The 23,549-nt window shown below is 43.5% G+C and overlaps 1 protein-coding gene across 2 annotated transcripts; it reads left to right on the top strand.

The window, feature by feature from the left end:
• The first annotated feature begins 314 nt into the window (after window positions 1-314).
• On the top strand, window positions 315-19,153 carry LOC115176496 (peroxisomal targeting signal 1 receptor-like). Of its 2 annotated transcripts, XM_029736536.1 has the most exons (17): window positions 316-694; window positions 1,540-1,656; window positions 2,769-2,925; window positions 3,990-4,028; window positions 4,195-4,315; window positions 4,574-4,723; window positions 4,868-4,952; window positions 5,860-5,950; window positions 6,368-6,490; window positions 7,854-7,937; window positions 9,014-9,133; window positions 10,003-10,146; window positions 10,314-10,384; window positions 13,616-13,828; window positions 14,041-14,206; window positions 16,907-17,064; window positions 17,336-19,153. In XM_029736536.1, exons 3-17 carry the CDS (start codon window positions 2,812-2,814, stop codon window positions 17,586-17,588), a joined length of 1,932 nt encoding a protein of 643 aa, XP_029592396.1. In that variant the 5' UTR covers window positions 316-694; window positions 1,540-1,656; window positions 2,769-2,811; the 3' UTR covers window positions 17,589-19,153. The 2 variants fall into 2 exon arrangements, with proteins under 2 accessions (XP_029592398.1, XP_029592396.1); XM_029736538.1 differs by lacking the exon at window positions 6,368-6,490 and having other exon boundaries at window positions 315-694.
• Window positions 19,154-23,549: the final 4,396 nt, after the last annotated feature.

Genomic DNA, 23,549 nt, shown 5'->3' with positions numbered 1-23,549 from the left:
AATATTTCACTATCACAATCTTCTGAGCACTTTTTGGGTGGTTTGAGATAATACATACATTCCTTGGTAAAAGCCTACATATATCAGGAATAACCAGATAATATTTTCGTTTTTCTCCTGAGATAATGAGAATTAGGGGTTTTGAGTTTGAGACAGAACATGATGTTGCCACAAAGCAGAACAAATTTGTTGGACTTTGCAATTCATTCATAACTTGCGCAATAAAATACGCAAACCTTGCTGTCCCTTTGCGTACTGTCAATCAAGGTCAATGTTACGCCCCTTTCATTACATTGTTTCACCAAATGTAGCCAGAGATTGCAACTTAATCGAACATTTAGAATGTAACAATATTCGTAGGCATAAATGGCAACATCGATTTGCAGCGTTTGCACACGCATTAACTCGTTCTGCGCACATTCCGTATTGTCTGTCATTCAACGTCTACGTCGATGCTGTTTGAGAATACGCCTTGCAGGATTAGCTGTGCGTCTGTGTAGGTTTTTTGTGGGTCATGGGGGAAAGAGCAGGAGGTAAATAAAGAGACACGCGCTAATAAACACGGGTAAAGATTTACTTTCACACTCAGTAGCTACGCTGGATTCTTGAATTGCCAGCTATTTATTATTTTGTAAGCAGACAATTCGGAGAAGAGGATAGTAGGAAGGTCTACAGTCAGTAGTAGTAGGTGGTGGTGAGTAGAACATTATGCTATCAATCGAATAATGGTCTGTCACATTTTTGTAGCTAACTTGCTAGCATTTGGTCATCAACATGCATTGTGGCAAACAGGTAGGTAGCTAGCCACGTAGCTAGTTAGCTTTCAATATTTTACTGAATGTATTTCGCAAGCTCAACGCTCTCTAACTAACCATAATTAGCTAGCTACAGCCACTACACACTGTAGATGCGTTAGCTAGCTAGCTAGCATACAGTACATATATTGTGTAAAGTCAATGTTAAACGTTACAGTGCTAGTTGGGAGGACATGAATGTATGTAATGTGACCATATACATCTAAAATTGGCTAGGACATGCCTCACCCTTAACTTCTGTGCATGAACTATTGACATGGTGTAGTAGGATGTGTGCAGTATAGTAGCTAGTTAGTATAGTATATAGTAGCAATAGTACCTACTGCCTATATGATGGCAATGGTTAGTTTTATGGTGCTCTTTGAATTCTCAACTGGTGGTTTTCAGGTAAAAGCATTGCAATACTAACCTTATGTTTTCAACTTGAGAAAGCATCATACCTAAATAACATTTTCATGCTGTCAGTCTCAACTTGAGAAGCCAACCTATATTTTTCTGTAGAGCCAATCTAGCTACAGCATGCTGTCATACAGTGCAAAGTATGACACCTCACTAGGAATACCTACTAACTGAATTAAACCCAGACACATTCACTCGTTTTGGGACCATGCATATTCATTAAGACTGTCTCTTCTATCCACGGTATTGCACAGTGTGTGTGTGTGTGTGTGTGTGTGTGTGTGAGAGACAGTTTATTAATATCTGTCTATGATCCTCTTAACAGGGCCCTAATCGTACAGCGTCTGTTTGGGTCAGCGGAAAGAAATCCATAAATCTAAACCCTAGTATAGCTACTGGACCACCTGTGGACAGGGTACAGTGTTGTCTCCCCTTATTTTCGGTAAGATTACCTGCAGTTGTGTGTGTGTGGTGTTGTTACTTTTTGTATTGTTGCAAGATGGTGGAAATGGGCATGTCTTTACTTCTCAGCTCCAGGGCTGACTGCATTATAGAAATTGTCATTATTGTATTTGTCTGAGAGGTTTAGTGAAGTTGAGTAGGCCACTATCTGTGTATGTCTGTTGTTGACCTAGATAGTAAGTCAGCTATGTGAACAGCAGGTTTGTCTCTCTCTCCGACATTTGATTGCATTGACACACTGTTGTGGGGGAGAGGACTGTGGATCGGGAATATTACTACAGCTTTGCAGTAGAGAGTTGCTTTGACTGTTGGTTGTCACCCTTGAATGTTTTCTTTCACTTAAAGGGCCAGGTGAGTATTTTAAAGAGCTAGTTAAAGACTCAAAAGCCAGTCGGAAGAGGGAAAGTGAAGCTCTAGGCTATTCTCACTCAGTCCTGTTGTGGAGCCATTCTTTGACTGCTTGCTACATTTTTGGTATCCTTGGAGTGTGTGTGTGTGTGTGTGTGTGTGTGTGTGTGTGTTTTAAAAGCCAACCGATAGAGCATGTTAGATTAGGAGAGGACTATGAGTCCTTGGGCTCTCGGGATGAGATTTCAATTTGGCCTGGCTAGCCCTCTCATCCTCAAATAGATCTCCGTATCTCTCAAACAGCTCTCTCATGTTGCTTTGATTGATGTAAAATGTTGAAAAGAGAGTGACGACGCACACCCAAACACAGCACAGGAGCTGGAGAAAAGGATAGCCTAGCTGTAGTAGGAAGGTAAATGACTTCCCAACAGTGAGCGGACATCCACGTTTTTTTTCTTATGTTTTTCTTGATACTGGTACACACTCTTTGTATTCAAATGGTTTACCCTGAGCTGTCTTGCATGGGACCATGAATAGTGTTGGTGCCGGTCTATCTCTGCTTAATAGCTCACATTTGTTGTCTTGTTAGGCACCTCAATGAATGCAGAAAGTGTCTGCCACCCAGGCAGGATCCTGAATGTGATATTATCAAACTGAGTTAATTCGATTTTGAAATGTACAAATAATTCCATCCATCGTCTAATCGATAAGTCGATGTTTTTAGTCACTTTTTCCTCTCTTCAGCTCTAAGGGGGTCTGATTGGATACACCGCTGCTCGGTGTTGCCATGGCGATGCGGGAGCTGGTGGAGGGGGAGTGCGGGGGAGCCAATCCCCTCATGAAGCTGACGGGTCACATGACCCAGGAGGGAGGTGCTTGGAGGCACAGGTCAACGCCAACTGTGAGTAGTCACCGGTAGAAATTAGAATAAAGAACGTATGGAATATGTACAGTAATCCATGTTCTGTTTTTTATATTCTTAGTTTGTTATTGACCATGTTGCATTGAGTTATTTTTCCTGGTCAACGGTGGGGCCCATCCAATTTTTTAAAAGTTAGGAGCTTGACATGAAATTTATGAGCACCAGAACTGAGATTTGAAAAAATGATTGAGATAGTCTATATGAATTCTGTCTACTTTAAGCACATGTTGTGCCCTGTAAGGTAATATGTAACACTGTAAAATATATTTGTTTATTATAAAGTTAAAAACGAAATGACCAAGTAATTTGTGGAATATTAGGTTTCTACATTGTGTAAAAGAACTATTTTCATATTGAGATGCATTACATTTAAAATTGTACACTTTCTCTTTAAAAACGTCAGGTTTGTGATTTCTATGATCATTGATCTCCTGAAGAAGCTATGCCTTTTCCTTTCTTTCTGTGCCCCCAAATATTTGGATATATTGGTAAAGTTACCGGTTTGTTAGCTAGCTAGCCAGTGAGGTAACATGAATGTAACAAAGTGTAAACAAACGGTTAACGACACGCCGAGTAGTTTTAGAACGGCCCACGACATGGTTTATGAATGTAAAATGTTGTCCCGGCGATTCGCTACAGGAAGATAAAAATGTTGTGACTGTGATATGGGTCAGATCTTTTGACTTGGTTGGGCTATGAACAAGCTGTAGTAACGGAGAAACCATGACATGATCGAATCTGCACTCGCTTTTTTTTCCTCCTAGGCACTCTGAAACAACAGTACAGCGAAGCCTTATTGCCACAACTATTACCTTGGAGATTTCTTTCCTAGTCGCATAGAGCTCCCAAAATAAAACTCCTGGTCACGCACAAAAATGTTTTTGTGCTGTAGAGCCCTGGAACCATCTACCCATACTTGAACGAGTTTATACATCATAGTTTGTTTGGACCGTAGAACTTAGATGAGATACTGTAACTTAGTTGTACTATAGCTTTCCCAAATATATCTCAAGGTATCACTTTCATCCCTCTTTTTCTCCTAGATTCCCCCTACACCCATTGAAATCGCAACAGAAGAAGAGGTCAGTCTCATATTACCTTCCCAGTCCTATTGATTCGAACGGTTGTGCTTTGTCTGCATATTCTAAAAAAGGAATATGAAAACACGTTTCATTCACGTGAGGTTTGTTAATCGTCATTGAATAGGCTTGCGTTTGATGTCCTGTTCTGCATGTGTGTGTGTCCCAGTTGGTGAATGAGTTCATGCAGCAGGCGCCTCCACGGCCCCCTCACAGCTTCGACATGGGCCAGTTACTGGAGGAAATGCAGCAGATCGATCAGCAGAGCTACAGACAGGCTCCACAGAGAGGTACACACACAGCAGTAATAGAATTCCATATTATACTCTCCAACGCAGCAGAAGCAACACCATTATAGATTTGCAGTGTAGCTGCCCGGCGGCACTTCCATATTGTTACCCCACAGGCTTTGGAACATAGGTTGACACTTCAAGACACCTTTTATTACGTTTTCCTGTACCTTCCATCCAAGTACTTGCACTGAAAAACACACTTTTTTGCCAATGTGTGAAGAAAACAACATCCTTTCCCTCCTGTCCTGTCCGTAGCTCCGGGTGTGGCCGCGTTGGCCCTGTCTGGTGATTGGACGTCTGAGTTTCTGTCGGGAGCAGATGCCTCCACCGCCTCTTCGGGGCAGGCGGGACTTGGAGACCCGGCTGACGCTGATTGGACCAGAGAGTTCATCACCGATGGCACAGGTACATTTTTTTTAATGTCAATGGTAGGCACAATTGCCAACGATTTGTTTGAATGTACTTTGTGGCCACTGCTTCTAACAGGTAGAGATATAATCGGTATCTTACTCTCTTTCCCTTTCTCCCCTCTTTCTCTCTATCTCTCAGATCCCGGGCGTTGGGCAGAGGAGTATCTGGAGCAGTCAGAGGAGAAGCTATGGCTCGGAGACCTGGGAGAGAGGGAGCAAGAATGGTAATAATGGAGAGACCGAGAAAAAGAGGAGAGCAAGGGACACGTAGATGGATACAGTGAACTTCTGAGAAACCTTGAGAACGTTCCAGAGAAGATGGTTCCATTGTGATGTTGAGCTGCTAAGTGTGTCTTCAAGTCTTTGATGTTGTCCTCTCAGAACTCTGTGTTATTGCGTTCACTTTATAAGGGCTTTGGCCATAACATAGCTCTAAGTCAAGGGAAAAAATGAAAGCCAGTTAATCCCGCACACAGTCTTTTAGTTTGTGTATGTAATGCTTTGACCCAATAAGTAGCAGTCATTTAATTAGGTATTCAAAAGCGTCTTTTGATTCCATCCTTGTTGGATATGTATTGTGAAAAGAGACAATGCATTTCAATTACAATATATTTACAAGGATACAGTGTGATTACCGTAATTTCCGGACTATAAGCCGCAACTTTTTTCCCACGCTTTGAACCTCGCGGCTTAAACAATGACGCGGCTAATATATGGATTTTTCCCGCTTTCAATTTTTTTTGAAAGGAGATGACTTCAGTGGTTTCGGTGCACAGGAGGAGGAAGATAGTGACCAATGACTTTCTTGGTAGGCTACTGTTCACTGCTAATTCTTTTTTTTTTTGTTATAAGCCGTGTTTCGTTAAAGCCTGTGTAAAGTTCATTTGTTTCAATGTACCGGTAGGCACCTGCGGCTTATAGACATGTGCTGCTTATTTATGTTCAAAATAATATTTTTTTTAAATTCAGTGGGTGCGGCTTATATTCAGGTGCGCTCAATAGTCCGGAAATTACGGTATGTAAAATGTACATTGTCTCTTTAACCCACTTGTTCTTTAAAATGATCACTGTTTGAGACTCAGTTAGCTGTTTAAATTAACCCTTTGATGTTAATGTTTGTCAATCCAATAGGACGAAAGAGTACCTACCAGGAGACGAACTGAAGCAAACAGCCAATGAGCTGGTCGCAAAGGTCAATGACCCCAAGTTACAGAACACTGAGGTGTGTGTGTGTGTGTTTCCGTGTCACGTGTGTTTCATATTTTTTTTTTCTACATATCTATCCCCATACCCTTTCCCCATTTTTTTTGTCCATAGAAGTAATGTAGCTTTGTAATAACAGGATCGTTGTAGTTGTAGCCGTTTCTTTTGAAGTGTTCAGTGAGACACACTTCTTTTGTAGTCAATTAGACATCAAAATCTTTCATGGGAAAGCATTTTGAAGTGATGGACCATAGTAGCATAGTGACTCTTTACAACCTGGTCTTCAGAACTGTTTGTGTGGTATCCAACTCCCCTGTCATTATTTGGGATTTGGCTAAAGCACAAACTGATTTAATGACCAGTCTAGGTCCATAAGCCATTAGCCATAATGGATATTGTGTCATTGTTATGTTGTTGTTGTTGTGTTGCACTGTAGTTCCTGCGGTTCATTAGGCAGATTGGCGAGGGCAGTGTCACAGTGGAGGACAGAGCAGGCAAACAGCACACAGATAGAGCTCAGGCCAAGGAGGCTCAGAACTGGGCCTCCAACCTCAACCAGGTAGGAGCCAACTTCCATTGAAGACACAAGGGGAAGGGTGCAACTGTCAACCTACAGGGAGCCATCTTGGCTCAAGCTTCCTCATTTTGTGCCTCATGAACCCCCCACGTCTCAGTATTTGGTGTAGACCCCTGCAACTGTTACTAACTACATAACCAAGTTATGGCCATTAACTTTTCTGTATGTGAGCCTTGCACTAGGCTGTACAATGTATAATTTGGAAAAGGTATATGTAGAAATAATTTCTTGTGGAAAAGAGAGCATTGTCCTTTCTATACATGCGATTTCTATATGCCGACTTCTGCCAATGAAAATCATCATAGCTGTTCCCTTCTTGAATCAGACTTCCAGTTCCCCTTGTGAAGTGAAGTTGTATGTTAACAGGGTTTTGGCAAATAATTTTTCAATTCAGGTAGGGGATTGAAAAATAATAATAGGCATTTTTGTATTGTTTTCATCACGAGTTGAATTCCAAGTCACTTCCTGAATTAGACCCCAGCCCTGGTGTTTACCCTTGAGTATGTAGTCATAGGAGTTCTCATTAACTGTGACATCTACTTTTCACCCTGCCATGAACTCTTGGCTTTCCCCTCCTTCGATTAACAACCCCCATTAATTTGTACCAAATGAAAACTCCTCCACCCTCACCCCTCCCAAAACAAAAATCCACCCCCAACGCCTCACACCTGCGACAAAACAATCATGCCTCCCCCCGTTCTCCGCTCCCTGGTTGCCATAGTTCCTGGAGGAGACTGGGGGAGGGACTTTACCCTTGACAACCCAAGAGTGTGATCAGAAGCATGCCAAAGCTAAGGCTAAACAGGCACATCAATGGGCTTCTGTCGTCAGGCAGGTAGGACCCCTGATGCCATGGCAACACTGCCCAGTGGCTCCGCAACCGGCTTTCTGTCAAGAAAGTTGCGTTGAGCTGATGATATTTTTCATCAGCCTTTTTTTACGGTAGTTTGATGGCTGTTTTTAGTGGCAGAATGTTGTGCCCCATGTAGGTATTCCCGTAGTTTCTTAGCACTTTATATAAACCCAAGGACGATGCATTGTTTTTGCTGATTTAAACTTGCATTTAGATTATAGCAATTACTTTTAGAAAAGTAGTAAAGATGATCTGCACTAGAGGTGTATAGATTGTAGGGGAGAAAGGGAGTGGGAGAATGGGCGTGGTTCTCTGATTTGTTTTGCTTCTTCCCATTCCTTTATCTTGTCTTCCTCTTTCACCCCTCTTCCCCATCTTGTTCTGCTTCTCCTTTACTGTCACAACCTCAACATTCCACTTTAAGTGTTGTTATAGAGTTATGGACAACTTGGTGTCCACATCTGCCATTGCTACCTCTTCCTTCCTGTTCAGGTCTCAGTGGAGTCAGCGGAATCATGGGTAGATGAGTTCGCCACAGCAGGTCCAGAGTTCCAGCAAGCTAAAGCTGCTGTGGAGGTAAGAGAGATACAATAGGAAAGATAACAGAATAATGACCATAAGTATTTTTAAACATCTTCCAAATTGTATCTATCAAGAATAATTCCAGCCTATGGCCTAATATTCACATTACTGGGCAAGGGTGCAGCTATGGGTGGACCTGGGAGGGCATAGGCCGACCCTCTTAGGAGCCAGACCCACCCGCTGGGGAGCCAGGCGCAGCCAATAAAAATGAGTTTTTCCCCACAAAAGGGCTTCTATTACAAACAGAAATACTCCAAAGCACCCCCTCAGACGATCCCGCAGGTGAAGAAACTGAATGTGGGGGTCCTAGTCTGGCGTGGGTAGACGTAGTCTGCGGTTGTGAGGCTGGTTGGACGCACTGCTAAATTCTCTAAAATTACGTTGGAGAAGGCTTATGGTAGAGAAATGAACATTCAATTATCTGGCAACAGCTCTGGTGGACATTCCTGCAGTCAGCATGCCAATTGCACGCTCCCTCAAAACTTGAGACGTGTTGTGTGACAAAACTGCACATTTTAGAGTGGCCTTTTATTGTCCCCAGCACAAGGTGCACCTGTGTAATGATCATGCTGTTTAATCAGCTTCTTGATAAGCCACACCTGTCAGGTGGATGGATTATCTTGGCAAAGGAGGGAGACGTGCTCACTAACAGGGATGTAAACACATTTTTGCACAACATTTGAAAGAAATGAGCTTTTTGTGCATATGGAACATTTCTGGGATCTTTATTTCAGCTCATGAAACATGGGACCAACACTACATTTTGCGTTTATATTTTTGTTCAGTATATATTAAGCTCTTTACATGTACTATATTGCACTAAAAATGCCATTGCACATTTTCACTTCACACATCAGGTAATTACCATGTATCATTGGCTTAAAGTACACTGTGTATATAGAACCTTTATCAAGGTTCACATTGGCCATTGGGCATCCCCTAAAAATAGTGGTTTGGACCAATGTTAACGTTAGGGGGATTCCCACAGCAACTGGTATGATGATGATGATGCTCGGCACCCCCATCATTTGACCCCTGACTTTGACATTGTGATTGTTCCTCTGTATCAGAGCGACGTGGACTTCTGGGAGAAGCTGCAGCAGGAGTGGGAGGAGATGGCCAAAAGAGACGCAGAAAGTCACCCCTGGCTCTCTGATTTTGACCAGATGCTCAGCAGCTCCTACGACAAGGTACTTGACATAGTTTCCTATCCACATGTGGTGTTGGAAGGCCAGTAGGAGGCACTCTTTACGTTAAACAAGTGTCCTGACTCTCTGTGGTCACTAAAGATCCCATGGCACTTATCGTAAGAGTAGGGATGTTGGCCTCCAGAGTGGCACAGTGGTCTAAGGCACTGCTAGCTGTGCCACTAGAAATTCTGGGTTTGAGTCCAGGCTCTGTCGCAGCCGGCCGCGACCGAGAGACCCATGGGGCGGCGCACAATTGGCCCAGCGTCGTCCGGGTTAGGGGAGGGTTTGGCCAGCAGGGATGTCCTTGTCCCATCGTGCACTAGCGACTCCTGTGGTGGGCTGGGCGCAGTGCACGCTGACACGGTCACCAGGTGTACGGTGTTTCCTCTGAAACATTGGTGCGGCTGGCTTCCGGGTTAAGTGGGCATTGTGTCAAGAAGCAGTTCGGCTTGGTTGGGTTGTGTTTTGGAGGACGTACGGCTCTCGACCTTCGCCTTTCCCAAGTCCGTACGGGAGTTGCAGCGATGAGACAAGACTGTAACTACCAATTGGATACCACGAAATTGGTGAGGAAAAAGGGGTAAAAAAAAATATTTCAAAAAGGAGTAGGGATGTTAACCCCGGTGTCCATGACCACCAAACCCTCTAACTCTTCCCCAGGTTGTTGCTGTAAATGAGAATGTGTTCTCAGTCAAATTACCTGGTTAAAATAAGGGTTCGTTTTTAGTTAAGGATAAGTTTGGCCTTCTAGATCACAATGAATATGTTCAGCATTCCTACCTGTCCATGCTAAAAAAATCTGCCTTGTCTTGTTTGCTAAGTTGCTGTTCATGATTTAACTCGCTCTCTCGCTCTCTCACCCCCTCCAGGGGTACCAGTTTGAGGAGGACAACCCGTACCTGTCCCACCAGGACCCCCTTGCTGAGGGGGTGAGGAGGATGGAGGCAGGGGACATCCCTGGGGCCGTGCGTCTGTTTGAGAGCGCCGTACAGAGAGAACCAGACAACCAGCTGGTGAGACACTCATTAATTAATAACTCTGATATAATAATATCTCAAGGTGGAATTATTTCTGTCTAACAAGCGCTGGCGACTAAGGGGGTTCTTTACTACCCTGTTAGCATTAGGTGGGTTAAGAGGTCAAGAGAACTAAGCACTCTCACACTGCTTCTTTTTTTTAGGCATGGCAATATCTGGGAACCTGTCAGGCAGAGAACGAACAAGAGTTTGCAGCCATCAGTGCCCTCCGCAGGTAAAGAGTTGGAATAGCAGCCTCACTGACTTGAGAGAAGTCCCTGTGTGTCCCAAGTGGCACCCTATTCCCTATATAGGGCACCCATAGGGCTCTGGACAAAAGTAGTGCACTATATAGACCAGGAGTGTCAAACTCATATTGACCTGGGGGGCGCATTCTGTCTTCAACAATGTCCGGAGGGCCACACTGAAAATGTGTTATTTTCTTGCTGTTAAAATGTGCAAAAACATTTCCTCTGTTCATCGTTTTGATTTTTTTATGCTCCCTGATTCTAGCTTTTGTTTCTGTGATTGTTGTCAAGCTGGACAGAGTGAGGAAACTGTATGAATGTAGGTCCATTATATACTGAACAAATATATAAATGCAACAATTTCAACAGTTTTACTGAGTTACAGTACATATAAGGAAATCAGTCAATTGAAAAAAAATCTATGGATTTCACATGACTGGGCAGGGGGCGTGGGCCTGGGAGGGCATAGGCCCACCCACTTGGGAGTCAGGCCCTGCCAATCAGAATGAGTTTTCCCCACAAAAGGGCTTTATTACAGATAAAAATACTCAGTTTCATCAGCTGTCCGGGTGTCTGGTCTCAGAGATCCCACAGGTGAAGAAGTTGGATGTGGAGGTCCTGGGCTGGGATTGGTTACACGTGATCTGCGGTTGTGAGGCAGGTTGGACATACTGCCAAATTCTCTAAAACAACGTTGGATGCACCTTATGGTTGAGAAATTAACATTAAATTCTCTGGCAAAAGCTCTGGTGGACATTCCAAAAGTCAGTATGCCAATTGCATGCTCCCTCAAAACTTGAGACATCTGTGGTGGTGTAGGACAAAACTGCACATTTTAGAGTGGCCTTTTATTGTCCCCAGCACAACATGCACCTGTGTAATGATCAGGGGTGGAAAAAGTACCCAATTGTCATACTTGAGTAAAAGTAAAGATACCTTAATAGAAAATGACAAGTAAAAGTGAGTCACCCAGTAAAATTCTACTTGAGTGAAAGTATTTGGTTCTAAATATACTCAAGTATCAATGTAATTGCTAAAATGTACTTCAGTATCAAAAGTTAAAGTATAAAATTAAACATGAGACCAACACTTTACATGTTGCATTTTTATTTTTGTTCTGTATAATTTCTACACCATTTTGATTTGGTTAGTCATTTTAAAGTATATGTACAGTTGAAGTTTACATACACCTTAGCCAAATACATTTAAACTCAGTTTTCACAATTCCTGACATTTAATCGTAGTAAAAATTCCCTGTCTTAGGTCAGTTAGGATCACCACGTTATTTTAAGAAGGTGAAATGTCAGAATTATAGTAGAGAGAATTATTTATTTCAGCTTTTATTTCTTTCATCACATTCCCAGTGGGTCAGAAGTTTACATACACTCAATTAGTATTTTGTAGCATTGCCTTTAAATTGCTTAACTTGGGTCAAATGTTTCGGGTAGCCTTCCACAACCTTCCCACAATAAGTTGGGTGAATTTTGGCCTATTCCTTCTGACAGAGCTGGTGTAATTGAGTCAGGTTTGTAGGCCTCCTTGCCTCCACGCGCTTTTTCAGTCCTGCCCACAAATGTTCTATAGGATTGAGGTCAAGGCTTTTTGATGACCACTCTAATACCTTGACTTTGTTGTCCTTAAGCCATTTTGCCACAACTTTGGAAGTATGCTTGGGGTCATTGTCCATTTGGAAGACCCATTTGCAACCAAGCTTAACTTCCTGACTGATGTCTTGAGATGCTCCTGCAATATATCCACATAATTTTCCTGCCTCATGATGCCATCTATTTTGTGAAGTGCACCAGTCCCTCATGCAGCAAAGCACCCCCACAACATGATGCTGCCACCCCCGTGCTTCACGGTTGGGATGGTGATCTTCGGCTTGCAAGCCTCCCCCTTTTTCCTCCAAACATAATGATGGTCATTATGGCCAAACAGTTATATTTTTGATTCATCAGACCAGAGGACAATTCTCCAAAAAGTACAATCTTTGTCCCCATGTGCAGTTGCAAACCGTAGTCTGGCTTTATTATGGTGGTTTTGGAGCAGTGGCTTCTTCCTTGCTGAGCGGCCTTTCAGGTTATGTCGATGTAGGACTCGTTTTACTGTGGATATAGATACTTTTGTAACCGTTTCCTCCAGCATCTTCACAAGGTCCGTTGCTGTTGTACTGGGATTGATTTGCACTTTTCGCACCAAAGTACGTTCATCTCTAGGAGAGAGAACGTGTCTCCTTCCTGAGCGGTATGACGGCTGCGTGGTCCCATGGTGTTTATACTTGCGTACTATTGTTTGTACAGATGAACGTGGTACCTTCAGGCATTTGGAAATTGCTCCCAATGATGAACCAGACTTGTGGAGGTCCCCAAAAAAAAATCTGAGGTCTTGGCTGATTTCTTTTGATTTTCCCATGATGTCAAGCAAAGAGGCACTGAGTTTGAAGGTAGGCCTTGAAATACATCCACAGGTACACCTCCAATTGACTCAAATGATGTCAGTTAGCCTATCAGAAGCTTCTAAAGCCATGACATCATTTTCTGGAATTTTCCAAGCTGTTTAAACGCAGAGTCAACTTAGTAAGTAAACTTCTGACCCACTGGAATTGTGGTACAGTGAATTATAAGAGAATTAATCTGTCTAAACAATTGTTGGAAAAATGACTTGTTTCATGCACAAAGTAGATGTCCTAACCGACTTGCCAAAACTATAGTTTGTTAACAAGAAATTTGTGGAGTGGTTGAAAAACGAGTTTTAATGACTCCAACCTAAGTGTATTGAAACTTCCAACTTCAACTGTGTGTTTTGTTTGTTTGTGTGTGCAAAGCTGTCATCAAGGCAAAAGGTGGCTACTTTGAAGAATCTCAAATATAATATTTTTAATAATCTTTATTTTTTTTGAGCCGCATTGAATTGGCTTGTATGTTTGACACCCCTGACATAGAGAATAAGGGTGCCTTTTGGGACATAGCTCCTAACTGACATTAAGAGTATGTCATGAAGTATGTACTTATTTGATTTATGAATACATGTTTTATGTGTGGCTCAAATACAAAGATGCTGTGATAAGCAGGAACTTGGGTGCGAAATAGGAAGTCCTCGAAGTTACATGATGCCTGTGACGACTTGTTGGCTGACACAACATTTTCTCGGGTTCTCTCACCTTTCTCTCTCTCTTTTTTTTCTCTCATTCTTGCTCTCTCCTTTTCTCTCGCCGTTAGATGCATAGAGTTGAAGAAGGACAACCTGACCGCTCTGATGGCTCTGGCTGTCAGTTTCACCAACGAATCGCTGCACAGGCAGGCCTGTGAGACCCTTCGCGATTGGCTGAGGCACAACCCCGCGTACCGGCCAGTCCTGGAGCAGAGTGAACGGGAGCGAGAGAAGGACGGAGGGACCAGAGAGAAGGAGAGATTTGGCTCACTGCTGCCGGAGTGAGTGGACCTATTTCATTGTGTACAAATGTGGTGTGCGTGTATATTCAGCATATACTTAACTGCTAATCAATATAACACAAAATGAAGTACAGGACATTCTTCTGTATTTTGTCATGTTTTATCTGTTGGCTTAAAATATCACAATTGTTAAATAATTTCCCTCCTTTTTTCCCATCTCTGTGCCTCCCTCCTTCCTCCCCCACTCTCAGATCTTTGTTTACAGAGGTGCAGTCCCTGTTCCTCAGTGCGGCTAACTCTGACCCCGCCCGCGTCGACCCCCAGCTACAGTGTGGCCTGGGAGTCCTCTTCAATCTGAGCGGGGAGTATGACAAGGCCATGGACTGTTTCACCGCGGCCCTCTCCGTCACACCACAGGTACGCTAGTAGGTTATCCACTTCACAGCAGCCCTCTCCGTCACACCACGGGTACGCTAGTAGGTTATCCACTTCACCGCGGCCCTCTCCGTCACACCACAGGTACGCTAGTAGGTTATCCACTTCACAGCAGCCCTCTCCGTCACACCACGGGTGCGCTAGCAGGTTATCCACTTCACAGCGGCCCTCTCCGTCACACCACGGGTACGCTAGCAGGTTATCCACTTCACAGCAGCCCTCTCCGTCACACCACGGGTACGCTAGCAGGTTATCCACTTCACAGCGGCCCTCTCCGTCACACCACGGGTACGCTAGCAGATTATCCACTTCACAGCGGCCCTCTCCGTCACACCACAGGTACGCTAGCAGGTTATCCACTTCACAGCAGCCCTCTCCATCACACCACAGGTACGCTAGCAGGTTATCCACTTCACAGCAGCCCTCTCCGTCACACCACGGGTACGCTAGCAGGTTATCCACTTCACAGCAGCCCTCTCCGTCACACCACGGGTACGCTAGTAGGTTATCCACTTCACAGCAGCCCTCTCCGTCACACCACGGGTACGCTAGTAGGTTATCCACTTCACAGCAGCCCTCTCCGTCACACCACGGGTACGCTAGTAGGTTATCCACTTCACAGCAGCCCTCTCCGTCACACCACAGGTACGCTAGTAGGTTATCCACAATCTGTGGTTCATGTGTGTTTGGAGAATACACTTGATTATAATTATTCTGTTTAAATAAAATTAAGCTAAAGTTGATCAATTCAAACGTGTCCGAATACATCCTTCCTTGCTTGCTCCCTTGAAGTCATTTCTGATCTATATGCTAAATGGTTACCTTAAAGCAATTTGGTCCATCTCAGTGTAAAAAATATTGTGATCAACAACTTTTTTTATTTATTTAGACAGTACAAAAACCATCAAAGAAATGCATACATAGATAACCCATTCCCCATCCACCCTCCTGCATCCTCCCTCCCCATCCGGAAACCATGTTTCCAACCCCTTCCCATCCAGCAACTTGCCTATCAGTCCCCCTCCCACCTATCCATCCCGAGTCTCCCCTTACATTCCTGATAAATCCCCGCCAGCCCTCCCAAAGACCACAAGAGACCCCTCCGTACCACCCTTTCCCTGTGGGCCTGAAAGCAAAGAAAGTAACAAAAGTTCAAATATATATACAGTATATTATTCAGTTTCATATTCTGTTCCAGTTAAAGGGTTGTTCAGATACAATTAGATCTGTGGACCATAACTCATTGTTTTAATCATAGACTGTCATGTACTTAAAGGAAGGAGGGAGACCGGGGAATGCATTTTTAGGTATTCCAAAAGGGTCTATTACTTTCCTCCTCTTCAAACGTTATGTCTAACCCCCCCCCCCCCTTTAACTTTCTTTCCCTATTCAAACTTTTTTTCTCTCTGAAACTACCCATCCCTAGTCACATGTAGCATTTACCCCCCTATGCTTCTGTGATTGTCCTTCCTTTTTCACAGACACCAACTACCCCCTCTTGAACAACTTTACTCAGCTCACCTTTTGTTTCAATTAACTGATGTACTCTCTCTCTCTATTTCTCACTCTTGTCTTTACCGTTATGGGGGTCTGAGGTAGACTGGTCTCCCTCATCCAGACAGCTGTCCCTCTCCTCCTTCAGCCTTCTGGGTCTTGTTGAGGGTGTATTGTTGTGCTGGTCTGTTGTCTGGGTCTTTGCTGTCTTGAGTGTTCTGAACAGCTCCTTGAGCTGCGCCAGCTTTATCTCCAGCTTTGTCCATTTCTCCCTCAGATCAATGCAGGAGCAGTGCATTTGTGGGACCTGGGTTTTCTCAGAGCTAGGGGAGGGACACTCCTCTTGGGGCTGCTCGTCTATGGGGTGGGGACGTTGTCCAATGATGAGCTTCTTATGCTGTGCTCTCTCTTTGATCTTGTAGAAGTCCTGCTGAAAACGGTTTGAGGCTGCCCTGCAACAATAGTGCATCAATACTGTTCCAGATCTGTACAGGTTGACATAACCTTTGTCAGTTTCAGGTTCTTCATTGTCCATTATTCTTAGTTTCCACCCGTTGCTCGTACCCTCTTTCTTAACAGAAGGGTAACTGTGCCATGCAAGGGGATGGTATGTGAGGAAAAAGAAGTGTATGATCCCCGGTTTGTAAGAGTCAGCAAATAGTGTCTCTGGATTGTCCTTAAGGAGCTTCTGTTTGTACTGTTTCCATGCATTCTCATGTTTCATTTCCAGAGGGTACTGTTTTGTGATTGCCTCTGCACAGGGGTGGGGGAAGCTGTGATGGTCTACTGTCATTGTTGGCTTTCACTTCACACCACAGTGTACAAATGCCGTTGCAGCCGGGACGTCTGTCCTGAGTCTGTATAGTAGGATATCTAGAGATTACTATAATGTATTTCACTTCTTGGCTTTAGAAGTAGCTTCAGACTGAACATCTACTCACTCAGTCGCAGGTTGGGTGGTGTTTTCAGGTTTCTCCGGTGCTTCTTATGCTGATTGCTAGAAAGTTTGCTGGATAATTCTTGGCAGTAAGTGATTTTGTCCAAAATCAAGGTTGTAAGTTGGAATTTTTCTATTTGGTGTTTAGGGAATGCAGAGTTCTGTATAAGTCTATGTGGAAAAACTCAAAATGTATCCAACACTAATTCAGGAGCTCATGACTTCTCTGTCTGTGTCTCTCTCTCTCTCAGGACTATCTGCTGTGGAATAAACTGGGCGCCACGCTTGCCAATGGAAGCCGCTCAGAGGAGGCTGTTGCCGCCTATAGGAGGGCGCTTGAACTGCAGCCAGGCTTCATCCGCAGTCGGTACAACCTGGGAATCAGCTGTGTCAACCTAGGAGCCCACAGGTGAGATGGAGAGCCTTTTGTGGCCAGAGATGCACCGTTTTTGTAAAAAAATGTTTATTTTTTAAATATTTGATCAAATCCACTTAACACTGTACTTTCTTATGTTCGTCAAAGTTAAGTTGTAGATTCAGGTCATATCAGGAGTAAAAATTGACTTTATATAATGTATTGACTTTATTCACAATATAATTATTTTTGCCTTAATAAAAATCTATTGAATGCACCACAATGACAATTTCAATTTGACCCCTATTCTCTTCCTGGTTTACAGAGAGGCCGTGGAGCACTTCCTGGAAGCCCTGTCCCTGCAACGCCAGGCGTCGGGGGAGGGCGAGAAGGTCAGTGCCAGCCGGGGCCCGGGGAGCACCGCAGCCACCATGATGTCCGACAACATCTGGTCCACCCTGCGCATGGCCTTAAGCATGATGGGAGAGAGCTCGCTATACGCGGCGGCCGACCGGCGAGACCTCGACACGCTGCTCTCCTACTTCTGTCAGAGGGGGGGGGAAGCGGGGGGGGAATGAAGGTGTGGGAGGGCCGAGGGAGGGAGAGGGGCAGGAGGAGAGTTGATAGTGTGTGAGTGCGCACTTATCGGAGGAAGGTGTCTGGGAGAGGTAGAGAGAGAAAAGGAGGAGAGAGAGAGAGAGAGAGAGGTCCTGTCCACAAACAACCCCCTAGCCCTAACCCTATAGGCACTTCATATAAACCTGAAATGATTGGATAAGTATAAACAACATGGATGTAGCTCCTTTCGTAGCATTTCTGCCATCTTATAACTACCAGGGTTGGGGTCAGTTTACTTCCTGAATTGAAATGGAACTGTCTCCAACCCTGATACCTATCCAATCCTTTCAGGAAGAGAGGGATGATGATGTGTGACAAGGGGAGAGTAGGCCGAAAGGGAAGAGAGGTGAGAAGGACATTTGATGTGTCTTTCAGCAACCAAGAGAAATGCACAGTGTACACCAGGTGTATTGAATACATACTATTTCCTCCCCTGATCACTCTGACATCGCCTGGTTGCCAGTTGGTTCCTACTTTTTTCATTATCATGTTTGACACAAAGCAGAAACAGACTGGCACCCAGACTAGTTCACAGATGTCTGGTTCGTTCCCCTCTGTCCTCAGCAACTGGCGCAGGGATGTTCTTGTTGTGTCCCTCATAATCGGAGGCATCGTCATGCCTATTGAAACTGAGGAGCCACTTGACTCCCTTAGTTTCATTCAGCCCTATGATACATGGATGTATACATTGGATACTAGTGAAAGGTTTGCGCCTTAGGTTTTCCAGAGGGAATAAAATGGACATGGTAGAGCAAAAGATCAAGTTGAGATGAATGTTCCTGTAATGTATAGAAAAGATAGGATCATGTTTATTTGCAGGATCTTTGTTTTTCTTGTTTTATTCCCCCTTGAAAATATGAAGTTCAAACGTTGTAAAGCTGGCTTACTGATTCCGAATCAATTGCTGAAGGTAAAAAGAGATCATTACAGTAATATAGATATCTGGCTTTGGAGCAGGGGTGCTGAACTCCGGTCCTTGAGGGCCACAGTGTCTTTTGTTTTTTTTCCCCCGTTATTTCATAGAGATCAGAGAATGAATTATACTCGTACTCAGTCCAATCAATGACATATCAATCAATGAAGTACTTGAGGGAAATGAAAGACTGCTGACATGAGTTGTACACACCAGAGTCGTATTCACTAGTAGGAACCCAATGGAATGGAAGGGAACGGGGAGGGACCTACCTGAATTGGTCCGACAAGAAGCGCTTGTTTTCATTTTCTGTTGCTACAGTGTGAAATAATGAATGACTCAGCTTTGGACAGAGGATGACATCAGTGTAAAGGTGATGGTATACTGAAAGAGGTGATGGTATACTGAAAGAGGTATCTTTGGACTTCTTCCTTCCCTCAACCCTTATTTCTTCAAACAAATGCCCTTGTTGTAAAATAATTAGCTTAATTGTAAAATAATGCTTTTTTGCGATATTGTCTGTACTATAATTATTGTACTGTTTTCAAAATAGTTAACCATACTGTAATGATTATTAATGTGATATTCAGCAATAAAGCTCCGACTCATTGATGAGGTCTACTTTTCATGTTTTGAAAGGGCAGTAATTTCCCATATTTGTATTTTCCTTGGCCAGTTGCAGGATAGCAGACCCAAATAGACCAAAATGACCCAGGATTAGGCTGCTTTTACAGCACGAAAAAGCAAATGGTCAATGCAGTTTGTTAATTCAGCCAAGAGTATCTGCTACAGGGACTACTTTGTTTTGCACGTATCCAGCTCTTTCTATGAATACTAAGTAGCATACAACAAGTGGACAAGTACGGGTCATGTACATTCACATATGTATTCACAAGGTAAGTATTCGGCTTTCAAATACACTATATATACAAAAGTATGTGGACACCCTTTCAAATTAGTGGATTTGGCTATTTAAGCCACACTCGTTGCTGATGGGTGAAAAACTCGAGCACACAGCCATGCAATCTCCATATACAAATATTGGTAGAATGGCCTTACTGAAGAGCTCAGTGACATTCAATGTGGCACTGTCATAGGATGCCACCTTTCCAACAAGTCAGTTTGTCAAATTTCTGCCCTGCTAGACCTGCCCCGGTCAACTGTAAGTGCTGTTATTGTGAAGTGGAAATGTTTAGGAGCAACAACGTCTCAGCCAGGAGGTGGTAGGCCACACAAGCTCAGAACAGGACCGCTGAACGGCACGTATTGTGTAAAAATCGTCTCTCCTCGGTTGCAACACTCACTACCGTGTTTCAAACTGCTTCTGGAAGCAACGTCAGCAAAATAACTGTTCGTCGGGAGCTTCATGAAATGGGTTTCCATGGCTGAGCAGCCACACACAAGCCTAAGATCACTGTGTGCAAGGCCAAGCGTCGGCTGGAGTGGTGTAAAACTCACCGCCATTGAACTCTGGAGCAATGGAAACACGTTTTCTGGAGTGATGAATCACGCTTCACCATCTGGCAGTCCATCGGACGAATCTGGGTGTGATGGATGCCAAGAGAAAGCTACCTGCCTCAATGTATAGTGCCCACTGTAAAGTTTGGTGTCGGAGGAACAATGGTCTGAGGCTGTTTTTCATGGTTTTGGGCAAGGCCCCTTAGTGAAAGGAAATCTTAGCCCTACAGCATACAATGTGCTCCCAACTTTGTGGCAACAGTTTGGGGAAGGCCCTTTCCTGTTTCAGCATGACAATGCCCTCGTGGAAAAAGCGAGGTCCATACAGAAATGGTTTGTTGAGATTGGTGTGGAATAACTTAACTGGCCTGCACAGAGCCCTGACCTCAACCCCATCGAACACCTTTGGAATGCCGACTGCCAGCCAGGCTTAATCGCCTAACATCAGTGCCCAACCTCACTAATGCTCTTGTGGCTGAATGGAGTCCCTGCAGCAATGTTCAACATCTAGTGGAAAGCCTTCCTAGAAGAGTGGAGGCTGTTTTAGCAGCAAAGGGGGACCAACTCCATATTAATGCCCATGATTTTGGAATGAGGTGTTCAATGAGCAGGTGTCCACATACTTTTGGTCATGTAGTGTATGTTGCATTGCCCAACATTGACAATTATCAAACAAAAGTTCAAATGTATGCCTAAGATTTATATCTGCCAATGAAAATCATCATAGCTGTTCTCCTCTTTAATCAGACTTCCAGTTCCCCTTGTCAAGTGAAGTCATACAGTATGTTTTTAACAGTTGGGGCAAATCATTTTTCAATTTAGGTAGGGGATGAAATATAATCTTTTTTTGTGTGTGTTTTTGTTTTTATTATCATGAGTTGAATTCCAAGTCACTTCTTGAATTAGACCCCAGACCTGGTGTTTACCCTTGAGTATGTAGTCATAGGAGTTCTCATGGTTGCCCTTTAACTGTGACATCTACTTTTCCCCCTTTGACCCTAACGTGAACACTTGCCTTTCACCTTCCATTAACAACCCCCATTCATTTGTACCAAATTAAAACTCTCACCCCTCCCTTGTAGTTTTTATGTTGTTTCTTTGTACAAACCCCAGGAAGATACAGTATGCATAAGCAAATCGTTTTCGCTGATTCAACTTGCATTTCGATTAAAGCAAATCCTTTTAGAAAAGTAGGAAAGACGACCTGCGTTAGAGTTGTGTAGATTGTAGGGGAGAAAGGGAGTGGGAGAATGGGTGTAGTTCTGTGTTTTGCTTCTTCCCATTCCTTTCTTGTCTTCCTCTTTCATCCCTCTTCCCCATCTTTTTCTGCTCCTCCTTTACAGTCACAACCTCAACATCTGTTAGTCCCACTTTGTGTTGTTACGGACAACTTGGTGTCCACGTCTGCCATTGCTACCTCTTCCTTCCTTCCTGGTCAGATCTCAGTGGAGTCTGTGGAATTGTGGGTAGGTTCAGATTTCCAGCAAGCTAATGCTGCTGTGGAGGTAAGAGAGATACACCAGGGATATAGGAGATAATACAGGACAATAAAATATGAACATTTTACACATCGTATCAATCAAGAATAAATCCAGCATATGCACAAACATACTATTTAAGCTCTTTACATGTACTACACTGAGTGTACAGAACATTAGAAACACCTGCTCTTTCCATGACATAGACTGACCAGGTGAATCCAGGCGAATGCTCTGATCTCTTATTGATGTCACTTGTTAAATCCTCTTCAATCAGTGTAGATGGAGTGGAAGAGACGGGTTAAAGAAGGATTTTGAGACATGGAATTTGTATGTGTGCCATTCAGTAGGTTAATGGGCAAGACAAAAGATTTAAGTACCTTTGAACTGGGTATGGTATATAACGGGGAGCCAGGCGCACCGGTTTGTGTCAAGAACTGCAAAACTGCTGTGTTTTTCACGCTCAACAGTTTCCTGTGTGTATGAAGAATGGTCCACCACCCAAAGGACATCCAGCCAACTTCACACAACTGTGGGAAGTATTGGAGTCAACATGGGCTAGTGATAATGGAATTTATGTGTTTAAGGTAATGACTAAAGAATTCCACCCTGAAATGTAATTATTAGATTATGTAACATGTATGATGAATAATTAGACTAACGTAATTATTAGACTATGTAAAGTAAAATGAATTAGAGTGATAAACTTAAGGCCAATAAGGTTTGGTCGAGACAAGTAAGGGAGAGAAATGTGTGTGTGACTAAGAAAACACAGAGGACAATTAAACTATACATGACCTGACCTGGTTTGAACTTTGAAAGACTTACGACAGGAAAGAGACACTATCAAGGTCCCTCTAATCTCGGGAGGGAGGGAACGGTATGGAACTGCCAGCTTGGTAGTGATATACGAGGAATGTGGACTGTGGGGAGAGATACAGCCCACCTACTGTTTGTGTGTGTGTATGTGCAGGGTAGTAGGTGGGGGTGGAAGTTATAAAATGACATGTCTTTGTATTTTTGACTTAAGAACGTTCTCTGAATAAACCTTACGGACCTTTTGCAGAAGCTGAGTCTTTGCCTAATTATTATTAAACCCAGGGTCTTACAAACCTCGGGGATTGGTCAAAGCTTAAATAATTGTTTAGTTATCATCATTGGGATTGAAAAATTCTCGTGACAGCCAGCATCCCTGTGGAACGCATTTGCCACCTTGTATAGTCCATGTTCTGAGGGAAAAGGGGGGAGGGGGTGTTCTTAATGTTTGGTATATTATGCCATTGCACATTTTCACTTGACACATTGGGGAATTCTGGTGTGTCATTGGCCTAAAGTATAGTACACTACAGAACCTTTATCAGAGTTCAGATTAGCCCTTGGGCATCCCCAGTGATGATTTTAGCATGTAAATCTTGGTGGGCCCTCCAAAAAAACAAGTGGAACTAGGGTTGCAAAGGGTCATAAAATTAATCAAAAAAGTTAGCTTATAACAGTGAACCATTTTTGTGGGATACACATAAGGCAATTCTAGGTCTTGTGGCATATTTTGGTTAAACTATCCTCAATTCAATGGAATTGCAACCATCTGCATACACAGTGCATTCTTCCATCACATGTACAGCTGATTCTCAAGATTTCACACACTAATGAGATGCTATTGAGCCCACACTACTACACTGTCTGAGCCAAGGACGACATGCTTTCTGGTGTGTTTTGATTACAATACTGGGTGGGGTGAATATATTTTATATGACATACATGATTTTTTGTTAACTAGTGAATAGTAGGATACAGCAAAGTGTGTTTAAATCAGTCCTACACTCACATCACACCCATTGGCTGTGCTGCTCATGCATTGAATCTGCTCCTCAAGGACATCATGGCACTGAAAACAATGGATACACTCTACAAGAGAGCCAAGGAAATGGTTAGGTATGTGAAGGGTCATCAAGGTATAGCAGCAATCTACCTCACCAAGCAAAGTGAGAAGAATACGAACACCACATTGAAGCTGCCCAGCAAAGCCCGTTGGGGTGGTGTTGTCATCATATTTGACAGTCTCCTGGAGGGGA

Source organism: Salmo trutta, chromosome 3, assembly GCF_901001165.1.
Source record: "Salmo trutta chromosome 3, fSalTru1.1, whole genome shotgun sequence".
Classification (NCBI taxonomy): domain Eukaryota; kingdom Metazoa; phylum Chordata; class Actinopteri; order Salmoniformes; family Salmonidae; genus Salmo; species Salmo trutta.
This window is presented reverse-complemented; position numbering and strand designations above follow the sequence as displayed.

Bases quoted from the DNA above. Each gene is read 5' to 3' on its own strand.
- LOC115176496 (XM_029736536.1), top strand. From the start codon at position 2,812: ATGGCGATGCGGGAGCTGGTGGAGGGGGAGTGCGGGGGAGCCAATCCC. The intron at 4,724-4,867 runs GTACATTTTTTT...TCTATCTCTCAG, and splicing joins GTTCATCACCGATGGCACAG to ATCCCGGGCGTTGGGCAGAG. The intron at 6,491-7,853 runs GTAGGAGCCAAC...CTTCCTGTTCAG, and splicing joins GGGCCTCCAACCTCAACCAG to GTCTCAGTGGAGTCAGCGGA.